The sequence below is a fragment of the Hyla sarda genome, chromosome 1 (assembly GCF_029499605.1).
Source record: "Hyla sarda isolate aHylSar1 chromosome 1, aHylSar1.hap1, whole genome shotgun sequence".
Classification (NCBI taxonomy): domain Eukaryota; kingdom Metazoa; phylum Chordata; class Amphibia; order Anura; family Hylidae; genus Hyla; species Hyla sarda.
Genome location: NC_079189.1, coordinates 512,976,308 through 512,989,017, shown reverse-complemented (window position 1 = coordinate 512,989,017; position 12,710 = coordinate 512,976,308). Strand labels below are relative to the sequence as shown.

The following is a 12,710-nucleotide window of genomic DNA, read 5'->3' as shown; positions in this document are numbered from 1 at the left end:
TCCATTATTAAAGGGGTTCTCCGGTGCTTACACATCTTTTCCCCTATCCAAAGGATAGGAGATAAGATGCCTGATCGCGGGAGTCAAGCCGCTGGGGACCCCCGGGATCATGCACGCGGCACCCCGTTTGTAATCAGTCCCCGGAGCGTGTTCGCTCCGGGACTGATTACAGGCGACCACCGGGACGGCGGCGTGTGACATCACGCCTCCGCCCCCATGTGACGTCATGCTCCGTCCCTCAATGCAAGCCTACGGGAGGGGGCGTGATAGCTGTCACACCCCCTCCCGTAGGCTTGCATTGAGGGGCGGAGCGTGACGTCACAGGTCACGTCACAGATGTCTAAGCACCGGAGTACCCCTTTAATCATATTTATCCTATTTTAGCCTTACCTATTGATATCTATATATGTCTTCTTCACATCTTATCATTATATATTTTTCTCATGTCATCATCATTACTACATATATATCTTTTCTTATGCTATATTTATTTATGCATAGGATTATGATCAGTGATCTATATAGATATCTGGCCATACCTGGCACATCCTTTGTTCATTTATGTGACAGTTATATTGTTTCACAATAATAATTTATTGCTATTATATTTATGCATGCTTTGTATTTTTTCTCTTTTTTTTTCTTTCTCTTTTTCTCCCTTCATGGATCATATGTTATTTATATAGATACGTATTTTTTGTAGTTACCAATGTATCCATTTTTGCTGATATTCGGATCATCTATTTTGATTATACTGCCTTTTACTTGTAAGGAGTTTATTCCGGCCGGTCACATGACCTGTGATCAGCCGGAATTGCTCCCCCTCTATAAAAACTGGCATGTACCATGCATTAGTTGTATGACTAAGAGCGCGTACAGCGCTTGAAACGCGTTACTTGTACCTTCCTTGTCCTATGGATTAAAGTGGATTTTATCTGCATAGAGCTAGATCCGTCTTCTTTTTCATTCCTTTGTTACTGGCTGGTGCCGTCCAGCACCTGGATCTGTGCTCTGCTGCCTGGGGCGGGGTGAGCTGGTCTTCACTCTGTTTGTGTTTAATTAAAAAAGGTATCTCCATCACTTTTTTGGATCGCTAAAGTCCAAAAAAGAATAAAAAACCCCTGCAAAAACGCCAAAGATCAAACCCAAGTGTCTTTTTTCTTGGAGTTTTTTCACTCCCATAGACTTCTATGGGAGGAAAACACCACGATTTCAGGGAAAAAACGCCATTGGCTCAACATGCTGTGACTTTGCAAAACCGCATAGGAGCTAAAAAAGAGTGAAAAAACATCAAAAGGATTTAAAAAACACCAAACTGAAAAACGGCAAGTGGAAAAAGAATTTTGCGATTTCTCATTGATTTACAGCTAACTTCTGGCCACAGCGTTTTTTGGCTGAAAAAACGCCAATGCGGCAGAATTGGCATTTTTCTTGGCGCTTTCCCCCCCCAAAAAACAAGTAGAAACTTAGCCTTAAACTCGCCTGGGGCAAGTTACAGGTGGGGGCAATATAAAAATCACACCTGAAAGCAGATAACAAGGAGAGAAGTTCACTTAGTCTTAGCATTGTGTGTCTGTGTGTGCCACACTAAGCATGAACAACAGAAAGAGGAGAAGAGAACTGTCTGAGGACTTGAGAACCAAAATTGTGGAAAAATATCAACAATCTCAAGGTTACAAGTCCATCTCCAGAGATCTAGATTTGCCTTTGTCCACAGTGCACAACATTATCGAGAAGTTTGCAACCCATGGCACTGAAGTTAAGCTCCCTGGGCGTGTACAGAAGAGAAAAAGTGATGAAAGGTGTCAACGCACGATAGTCCGGATGGTGGATAAGCAGCCCCAAACAAGTTCCAAAGATATTCAGGCTGTCCTGCAGGCTCAGAGAGTATCAGTGTCAGCGCGAACTATCCATCGACATTTAAATGAAATTAAATGCTATGGCAGGAGACCCAGGAGGACCTCACTGCTGACACAGAGACATAAAAAAGCAAGACTACACAGAAAAGAACACAGTACCTACAGTGAAATATGGTGGAAATCCAATGATATTTTTGGATATATATATATATATATATATATATATATATATATATATATATATATAACATAAACTGAAATATCAGGGAACCTTTCTAAAAATACTATTTATTGATTCCTGTTAAAATATTAAAAATATGTGGAAAAACATTTTTCATATTTTAGTAGGAATCAATAAAGAGTATTGTTAGAACGGTTCCCTGATATTTCAGTTTTTGTTATTTCATTAAGGGAGACCTACACATGAACTATAGTATTTTTTCAGTGAGAGAGAGAGAGAGAAATATACCTTTCATAAAAAAAACTAAATAAGGAAAAATGGCAAGAGACATAGGAGGTGCTGACCACAGACATATAAGAAGTTTTCCCTACTGCTTTTCTGTATCCTCTAATACCAGCACTGTGTCACACCAGCTGTGTAGCCATAATGTGTCTCCGATGATGTCTCTCTCACAGCATGCTAGCTGAAAAATAGTAAACTGATTTCAAGAGTTATTGTCCCAATGTCTCAACGTGTTTTGCCACGTTTGTATGAAAGTGGCACATCAGAAGATCAATGATGACAAAGAAAGAGCTGAGCACTGATGAATGTGTAACGCTGCTGTCTACTGTGTAGGTAAAATGTGACCACTGCAGTTCTATAGGAGACTGGCAGATGAAATATATACCATGCTGCCAGGGAACGCTGTTTTCTGCATTTTTCTAGTTTTAACAGCAGGACTTTTGTTAGTTACATGACCTATTTATCAGTGTATTACATAGTACAAAATGCCTTTCAACCTGGCATAGTAACATTGTCATAAAAATCCCCTTTATACAGAGCCCTGTGATACTGTTACGTAATAATACTTAAGAATGCCATAATAAGTATATTGCACCAATACAGTACTATGATAACACAAAAATACACGTGCTCCTACAGTAAAAGTAATATACCTGCTAGTTTGCTTGACCTTCTCCAGGTAGGTTTAAAGGGGTACTCTGGTGGAAAACTTTTTTTTTTTTTTTAATCAACTGATGCCAGAAAGTTAAACAGATTTGTAAATGACTTCTATTAAAAAATCTTAATCCTTCCAGTACTTATCAGCTGCTGCATACTACAGAGGAAATTCTTTTCTTTTTGGATTTCTTTTCTGTCACGACCACAGTGCTCTCTGCTGACACCTGTGTCCATGTCAGGAACTGTCCAGAGCAAGAGAAAATCCCCATAGCAAACATATGCTGCTCTGGACAGTTCCTAAAATGGACAGAGGTGTGGTCATGACAGAAAAGAAATCCAAAAGGAAAAGAATATCCTCTGTAGTATTCAGCTGCTAATAAGTACTGAAAGGATTAAGATTTGTTAATAGAAGTAATTTACAAATCTGTTTAACTTTCTGGCATCAGTCCCGGCAGCATTAACTCCCTAGATGCCGTGATCAATCCAGATCACAACATCTATGTGTTGACAGGGGGAGCGCTCTCCCCCTGTTCACCAACGGCGGCGCCACGATATGGTCACGGGTCACCGTTGGTTGCTATGGCAGCATCAGGTCAGATCATGACCTCCTGTCTGCCTGCTGCGGACCCTGTGAGATCCAGCCAGAGGCTGGATCGCACACGCTGTAGTGTTTGCAGCTCATCAGGTTATACTGTGCTGCAGTACAAATGTATTGCAACATAGTATAACCCGTAAAAAGTGTAAAAAATTAAATAAAAAGTTCTTCAATAAAAGTATGAAGTGTAAAAAAAAAAAAAGATGCCACTTTCCCAATAAAAGCCCTGTATTATCACCAAAAAAGATCAAAAACACAAATCATATACATATTAGGTATTGCCACGTCTGTAATGACATGTTCTATAAAACTATAATGTAAATTATCCCAACACGGTGAAAAAAAAGGCGCAAAATTCGCCAATTTTGGTAAAAATAGCGGAATAAAAATTATCAAAAGGTAGCACATAGCTCAAAAATGATACCACTTAAAAAGTACAGCTCATCCCGCAAAAAAAATAAGCCCTTATTCAATGGCATCAGACGAAAACTAAAAAAGTTACGGCTGTTGGAAAATGAATGGCAGAAAAAGAATTTTGCTCAGAAAAGGAAAAAGAACACAGAAAGCCATATAAAATGGGTATCGCCATAATCGTACTGACCCACAGAATAAATATAACATCACTTTTACCGCACAGTGTACACCATAGAAAAAAACACCAGAAATGTTCCAGTTTTTCCCAATATTTTGAAGTTTTTTTACAAAAAATGCTTCATGTGTCAACAAAAATGTACCAGTTATATAAAGTACAATATGTCACGAAAAAACTATCTCAGAATCGCTCCGCTTAGAAAAAGAGTTCTAAAGTTATTACCATTTAAAGAGACACATGTCAAATAAAAAAAAAAGAGCCTGGTCATTGAGGTAAAAAAATGGGTCCGTCCTTAAGGGGTTAACCTTTCCTGTATACATGTTATATATTACATCAAATATTCAAAACTATTTACAAATAAATATTGCACTGAAGTGTATTCACCTATAAGGCAAAACTTACAAGGTAAACACTTTTTTCCACTCGGGGTTTAGGTTCTTGTAAACGGTGTGTGTCATCAGACGGTCATTGTTCAACTCCACTACACAAAATGGGTCACTTTTACCTGTGGAGAACAAAAGAAAAGCAATTAATGACAGAAGTGGCATATCCAATTCAACATGCCTAAAAATAACCCAGAGCTTTAGTATAGTGCAGCAAGAGAATAGGACACTTATTCCAATTCGTAATGCTGAATAAAAAATTCTATGCAGGGCAAATATACGACTATATACAAATATGTAGGAAATATTTATTTATTGTTGAAGTCAACCAGAAGCGAATCTGTCCAGGTAATATACAGTGATACCCTATGTAAAGGAAGCATATTACTGATATAGGTCAATGCTGCTAATCGCTGCTCCTAAATGCTTTTGTGTCATTTGCTTAACAGGAGCATTCAAAAATACAACTAACCAATAAGGCTCTAAAACACAAAAAAGTTGTTTGAATTCGCTGGACCAGCTGGCTGTCTAATATAGATGATGTCAGGGGAAAGATGAATCAGGCATGTTGGATTTCAAATGCCTGATCCTTTTCTTCTCAGAGAGACAAGCCACAATCAGAAGTATCTGGCAGCAGTTTACCCCTCCTCTATCCATTCAAATATATATATGTATATTGGGGGACTGGGAGCTGTTGGCCGAATGCACGTTTGGAGAGAATGGACAACCAGTCACAGCTGCCATGAGTAAAGTTACTGTTCAGCTCTCTGTGGCATTGCAACAGGCTGTTCTCCTGACCTGGGTTCGGTGTGTTAAGCTACAGGGATCTGATAGGTTCCCTTTAAAGGGGTTCTCCGGTGCTTAGACATTCTATCCCCTATCCAAAGGATAGGGGATAAGATGCCTGATCGCGGGAGTCCCGCCGCTGGGGACCCCCGGGATCTTGCACGTGCACCCCGTTTGTAATCAGTCCCCGGGGCGTGTTCGCTCCGGGACTGATTACAGGTGACCACCGGGCGTGTGGCGTGTGACATCACGCCTCCGCCCCCGTGTGACATCACGCTCTGCCCCTCAATGCAAGCCTATGGGAGGGAGCGTGACAGCTATCACGCCCCCTCCCGTAGGCTTGCATTGAAGGACGGAGCGTGACGTCACATGGGGGTGGAGGTGTGACGTCACATGCTGCCGGCCCGGTGGTCACCTGTAATCAGTCCCGGAGCGAACACGCCCCGGGGACTGATTACAAACGGGGTGCACGTGCAAGATCCCAGGGGGTCCCCAGCGGCGGGACTCCCGCGATCAGGCATCTTATCCCCTATCCTTTGGATAGGGGATAAGATGTGTAAGCACCGGAGAACCCCTTTAACTCCTAGACAACACTGGGTGTACCTCTAGGCTCTTCCCGTCTGGTCTTAAACGCACCAGCGCGTACATGTATGCCCTGGAGTGTTTAGTGTCTATAGGCTATAGCAGCTAGGCATCACCGGTAATGTCACCAATCGAAAGTGGGAAAAGACAGGGGCCAGTGCATTTGGGGTGCTCAATGGAACCCTGCTGTGCAATTGCGGGGGTCATGAGTTAAAATGGCGGCAAGAGGTCTCTTATTACCATCCTACATGAAGCTCAATCATACAGGCTGTATCAGTAAAGCCACCACACTAAAAACATACGCACTGAGTGCAAAAAAATTTGATGGAAAATGCAAATGCCATATACTTTATTGAATATCCAGAAAATACATAAAAAATTGCATATCACACAGAAAAATGTAAAATGGTCTGTTAAATACAATAGACATTGAATACATAGAAGACAGTGTAGCATGCTGAACACGCACAGTAGAGTTAATAGGAAATAGTATAACACCGTTAACAACTAACAGAGTAAACAGCACCTAAGTTAAAAAAAAACTAAAAAAACTAAAGCTGAAACTAATACGGATCGTGAATCAGCTCTGCTACATTTGACAAGTTCATCTCTCTCACACTATGCTCTGTGCGCTGCAGCTATTACAAAGCTTAAACATTTTTTTTTTAAATTTAATGACAATTGCGCGAATCAAGGCTTTTATCACTATTTTTTGCCATTTTTTTTTATTTTGTGCCTTATTATTATTATAATTATTAAGTTGTGCTGATCTAAAACACCTGGTATTCCTATTCAGCAAAATGTTACAGTGATAACATTAAAGTTTGTTTTTTTTGGCTGGTTACAGCTTAAAAAATTTCAGTTTTCTTTAGAATTTTTTATGTACGTTTTTTGTATCCCTTTATTCCCAAAAACCATATGGTTTAATATGGTATACCAGCATTAGGCTAGGTCCACATTTATGTCTGGGCCTTGATTGCAGAATCAATTTAAATAATTATCCCAAAAAAAAGCAACATTGAGTATTTTTTGTCCAGTTATAATTTGACACCAGATAAAAAAAAAACTGACGTACCCCATTAAAGCCAATAGGGTCTGACGGGCTCCTTCGGTGTCTGTCAAGCCGAAATTCAAGCCCCGTCGATTTCAATGGGATCCTGCCGAGGAATTCTGCAAAATATACTCGAGTATAAGCCGACCCGAATAAAAGCCGAGGCCCCTAATTTCACCCCAAAATCCCAGGAAAAGTTATTGACTCGAGTATAAGCCTAGGGTGGGAAATACATCATCCCCCCCTGTCATCATCCAGACCCCCGTCATTAACACCCTCATCATCATCACCCTGTCATCATCACACTGTCATCATCCCCCCTTCATCATCCCCTTGTCATCATCCCCTTGTCATCATCGCACCCCCCCCCCCCGCTTCATCATCCCCTTGTCATCATCCCACACCCCCCGCTTCATCATCCCCATGTCATCATCCCACACCCCCCCTTCATCATCCCCTGTCATCATCCCACATCCCCCCTTCATCATCCCCCTGTCATCATCCCACACCCCCCCTTCATCATCCCCTTGTCATCATCCCACACCCCCCCCCTTCATCATCCCCTTGTCATCATCATCTGATACAGTGGTCTTCAACCTGCGGACCTCCAGATGTTTCAAAACTACAACTCCCAGCAAGCTGGGAGTTGTAGTTTTGATACATCTGGAGGTCCGCATGTTGAAGACCACTGAGGGCGGAGAGTTCACTCGAGTATAAGCCAAGGGGGGTGTTTTCAGCACGAAAAATCGTGCTGAAAAACTCTGCTTATACTGGAGTATATACGGTAAGACTGATGTTATAAGAATGCCCTCTGCGGAAATTTTGCTGTGTGAATGGGACAGCTGAATCCTATTAAAATGAGTGTACAGTAAATTATGGCAGAATATACCCTGATAGTGTTTCCAAACCAAGGTGCCTCCAGCTGTTACAAAACTCCTAGCATGCCCGGACAGCCAAAGGCTTCTGCAACAGCTGGCGGCACCCAGGTTGGGAAACACTGCCTTATACCCAAAATATTTCCCTACTAAACATAAACACTGCCTTATATATACTCAAATGGCTCAATAATGAACCAAATAGTGACTAAAAGGGAAATTTTTCATTTTTTGTTTCATTTTTTTTTTTAAGTTTGTTTGAGAACCATAAAAAATGAGTGTACCGATAACCTATATCAGTGTTTGCCAACCAGAGTGCCTCCAGCTGTTGCAAAATTACAACTCCCTGCATGACCGGACAGCTAAAGGCTTTTGCAACAGCTGGCGGCACCCCAGTTGGGAAACACTGCCTTATATCCAAAATATTTATTTACTAAACGTAAACACTGCGTTATATCCAAAATATTTACTTACTATACATAAACACTGCCTTATATCCAAAATATTTATTTACTAAACATAAACACTGCCTTATTTCCAAAATATGTATTTACTAAACATAAACACTGCCTTATATCCAAAATATTTACTTACTATACATAAACACTGCCTTATATCCAAAATATTTACTTACTAAACATAAACACTGCCTTATATCCAAAATATTTACTTACTATACATAAACACTGCCTTATATATACTCATATGGCTCAAAAATGAACCAAATAGTAGATAAAAGTGAAATTTTTCATTTTTTGTTTTAGTTTGTTTGAGGACCATAAAAACTGAGTGTACAGATTTCCTATATCAGTGTTTGGCAACCAGGGTGCCTCCAGCTGTTGCAAAACTACAACTCCAAGCTAGCCCGGACAACCAAAGGCTTTTGCAACAGCTGGCGGCACCCCGGTTGGGAAAATTGCCTTATACCCAAAATATTTCCCTATTAAACATAAACACTGCCTTATATATACTCAAATGGCTCATAAATTTACCAAATAGTAGATAAAAGTGAAATTTTTCAATTTTTGTTTTAGTTTGTTTGAGGACCATAAAAACTGAGTGTACAGATTCCCTATATCAGTGTTTGGCAACCAGGGTACCTCCAGCTGTTGCAAAACTACAACTCCCAGCTAGCCCGGACAGCCGAAGGCTGTCCGGGCTTGCTGGGAATTGTAGTTTTGCAACAGCTGGAGGTACCGTGGTTGTGAAACACTGCCTTATATCTACTAAATATTTCCCCACTAAACAATAATAGTTTAGTTCTAGTTTCCCTATTCAGTATTGGCTTAAATATCCACATAGATCACAAGTAACACATGAATATTGCCACCCAGTGACCAAAGTTTTGTTATATCCGCAGTACCATTAAAAATGAAAGAGCCATCCTTTAGATGACGGCGTACCCATATGCTATCCAGCAAGAAAACCCCATAAATGGCCTATAAAGAGAAACCTATTCCCGCGTGTTGTTATAACCCTAACCGATACGGTAACGCAATCGTATTCCCCGGCAATAAATGTCAGCAGCGTCTTGCACCATAGGAGTCCCTTTCATCCTGAGTGATTCTGTACAGCGTGCCATTTTCTCTCCATTTCTAAGGAGGTTTCCTTATAGTACGTGCACCATTACTTAGGAGGCATTCAAGCATGGCTCCCAATTTCCCATAAAAAAAAAAAAAAAAAAAACGTGTATGTATTTTCAGGGAACACCTATACAATTTGCTCTTTTGGGGCAAAGTGTCCGGGGTCTTCGGTTGTTTGAAAACACAGCAATTTTCTCCGAAAAACCACTGGAGCCGAAACATCAATTATTAAAAGGGAAGATTGAAGTGCGCTGTCTTTAGTTAAATCTTTTTCGGGTACTTTGAAATACTAGGTTTTGACAATAATAGCAACTTCTTTTTTCCTCTCCGTGCAGTTTACCATCTGTTTGATTGGTAGAAAAGAAGCGGATCCCGCTGTGTTTATTGACTCCTCGATGGGTAATTTAGAAGTAAAGTGCAGCATCGCTTTGTACATCTGTAGGGGTGCATTGCTGTGGTACCACCATATTAATGCCAAATCACACAACTAAATCATGCCCTCATGGCCTCGATAAACTGCTAGCCTGCTGCACACAATTTGACATTAGCAGCTACGCGGCATGAGAGCTGTCGTTACGTTCGGGGCGAGGGATATGAAAGTTATTGAAATCTGCAACTTGGCTCCATTAAGATAATATCTAAGACAGTCTGCAATTGTATCCTGTCAGTTGTTCAATATGTTAGTGATGCAATTTGCGGAGCACGTTGGGATGTGCAATCGATTATACATCTCTGTTCGCAGAAGGTTTGAACCCTTTGATTTGTGGTGGAAGAGGAGCTGCTAAAATGAAACCGTTTTATAAAATGGTGACTGCGGGGGGCGACCATGAATAAAGCAAAATCTAATATTAAATTGGAAATCTGTGTAGTCGCTAAGTCTACACTCATTTATTTTGTTTACAAAATGTCATTTGCTTCCAGACTCATTAAGCCTCCAGTTAACTCGCTCGCTGCACTCGTCTTTGTGCACCCGACTGCATTGTACAGCAGGGCTCGGCTTTCTCTGGCACTGAAGGAGTACATTGTAACCGCTGTTCTTGCAACAAAAAAGGATGAGGAACAGCAGCTACCAGACTCCAAAAAAATTGCTAATTCAGAGGTACGATTTGTGTTGGCAAATAAAGGACAATGCCATTCATTGGTTTGTATGACTTTTCACTCTTTTTTTGGGTTAAAAGTTACACAAGATCTCTTCAGGATCACAGTAGTGATTGGTTAGTTACAATTAAAGGAGGTGTTCAGGATTTAATAAACAAACAAACAAACAAACAAACAAAAAAACATGGCTACTTTCTTCCAAGGACAGTGACACTACTTTGCACAGGTTGGGTGTAGTATTGCAGCTCAGCCCGTAGTCGCTTCAGTGGAGTTGAGTTATAATACCAGACACAACATAGACAGGTGTGACACTATTTTTGGAAGAAGTGAGCAATGTTTTTCTTTCTTAATTCTAGACAATACTTTCACCTTTAGCTAAAACCATTAATGTGGTTATCAGTACAGCTCCCACAGGGGTAAATTACAACCACGTTAGATTCCTGAATAATACGTCTGCAGTAATGCATCCCCATACAAACGTTTAAGAAGTTTGGGAACGTTGGCAAAACCTTGAGAAAGCTGTGACCATATCTATTGTTATTTAGCTTTCACCGAAATAGTTAAGGGTAGGGCCACACGTGCCATATTTTTCTGCTGTGTATTTTCCTACCCATTGAAGTCAATGGGTACCAAATCAAGTGCACAAAATATGCAGAAAAATATGGCACGTGTGGCCCTACCCTAAAGGGGTTTTGTCAACACAAATGTTATTAATTAATTAATTTATTTATTTATTTAAATATATAAACTTATCAAGATACAGTATTTTAGTTTTGAAAAATGCCTGGGTCATTGTATTTTAATGCCTGTCCAAGAAGCCTTTAAGTATGTCCTTCCGAGTGCTTCCTCTCCACTCTCTATGTTCATGATGTGCATGAATGGGTGGCAAACTTAGCTAGCTTATACTTCTTTAACATTTTTGTAATATTGACTCTAGAATATTTACTGTTTTATTATCACAGCTCTTAAAGTGTACAGTGATTCTCCAAAAAAGTTGTAGCAAAACGCCCTGATGCTAAGTGCCCACTTGGGGTGGGGTGGACTTCGGGGGGGAGGGGGGGTGCTTAATGTGTAAGATGTTCTGTCACTCAAGAGAAAAGGAGAAGGGTTTGGGAAGGACACTTTAAAGGGGTACTCCGGTGGAAAACTTTTTTTTTTTAATTAACTGGTGCCAGAAAGTTAAACAGATTTGTAAATTACTTCTATAAAAAAAATCTTAATCCTTCTAGTACTTATTAGCTGCTGAATACTACAGAGGAAATTGTTTTCTTTTTGGAACACAGAGCTCTCTGCTGACATCATGACCACAGTGCTCTCTGCTGACACCTCTGTCCATTTTAAAAACTGTCCAGAGTAGGAGAAAACATATGCTGCTCTGGACAGTTCCTAAAATGGACAGAGATGTCAGCAGAGAGCACTGTGGTCATGATGTCAGCAGAAAGCACTGTGTTCCAAAAAGAAAAGCATTTCCTCTGTAGTATTCAGCAGCTAATAAGTACTGGAAGGATTAAGATTTTTAAACAGAAGTAATTTACAAATCTGTTTAACTTTCTGGCACCAGTTGATAAAAAAAAAAGCTTTCCACTGGAGTACCCCTTTAATGGTCAAGGATGCTTAGTGTCAAGATTCCACATAGAAATAATTTCAATGGAAGATATGGTACCTAATGGAAAAAGACTTAACACTTTTTTCTGTGCGGTACACTTCAAGAACATCACCGACACACCTTTATGTTGGAGTAAATACTGTGACTCAAATACATAATATTGGAGGACAGGGCAGCTGTAGGGACAAGCAACAGGGGCAGCAGATGTTTCATATGATATACATACTTCTACTGGCCTGTAGCTGACGTCACTGAAGCCACAGGTAATTATGGTAATAGACTATAGAAACACCTTAATCATGACTACAAAGCACACCTACTTGTGACTTATCTACATAGGAAGTTCTTTATTTTTTTAATTCCCTTTCTGTTTGAGCACAGTGCTCTCTGCTGACACCTCTGTCCATTTTAGGAACTGTCTGGAGCAGGATAGGTTTGCTATGGGGATTTGCTCCTATTCTGGACAGTTCCTAAAATGGACAGAGGTGTCAGCAGAGAGCACTGAGTTAGACAGAAAGGAAATTCGAAAAGAAAAGAACTTCCTCTGGAACATACAGCAGCTGATAAGTATCTTAAAGGG

The 12,710-nt window shown here is 40.3% G+C and overlaps 1 protein-coding gene across 8 annotated transcripts in view; it reads right to left on the bottom strand.

Annotated features, from left to right (window-relative positions):
• The window catches only part of MCTP1 (multiple C2 and transmembrane domain containing 1), an 822,947-nt gene that overhangs the window by 359,078 nt on the left and 451,159 nt on the right, over positions 1–12,710 (bottom strand). For all 8 annotated transcript variants that reach the window (XM_056537914.1, XM_056537903.1, XM_056537887.1 and 5 more), the window contains one exon: positions 4,569–4,671. In XM_056537914.1, the coding sequence (XP_056393889.1) occupies positions 4,569–4,671 (103 nt within the window). The remainder of the gene's footprint in view (positions 1–4,568; positions 4,672–12,710) is intronic.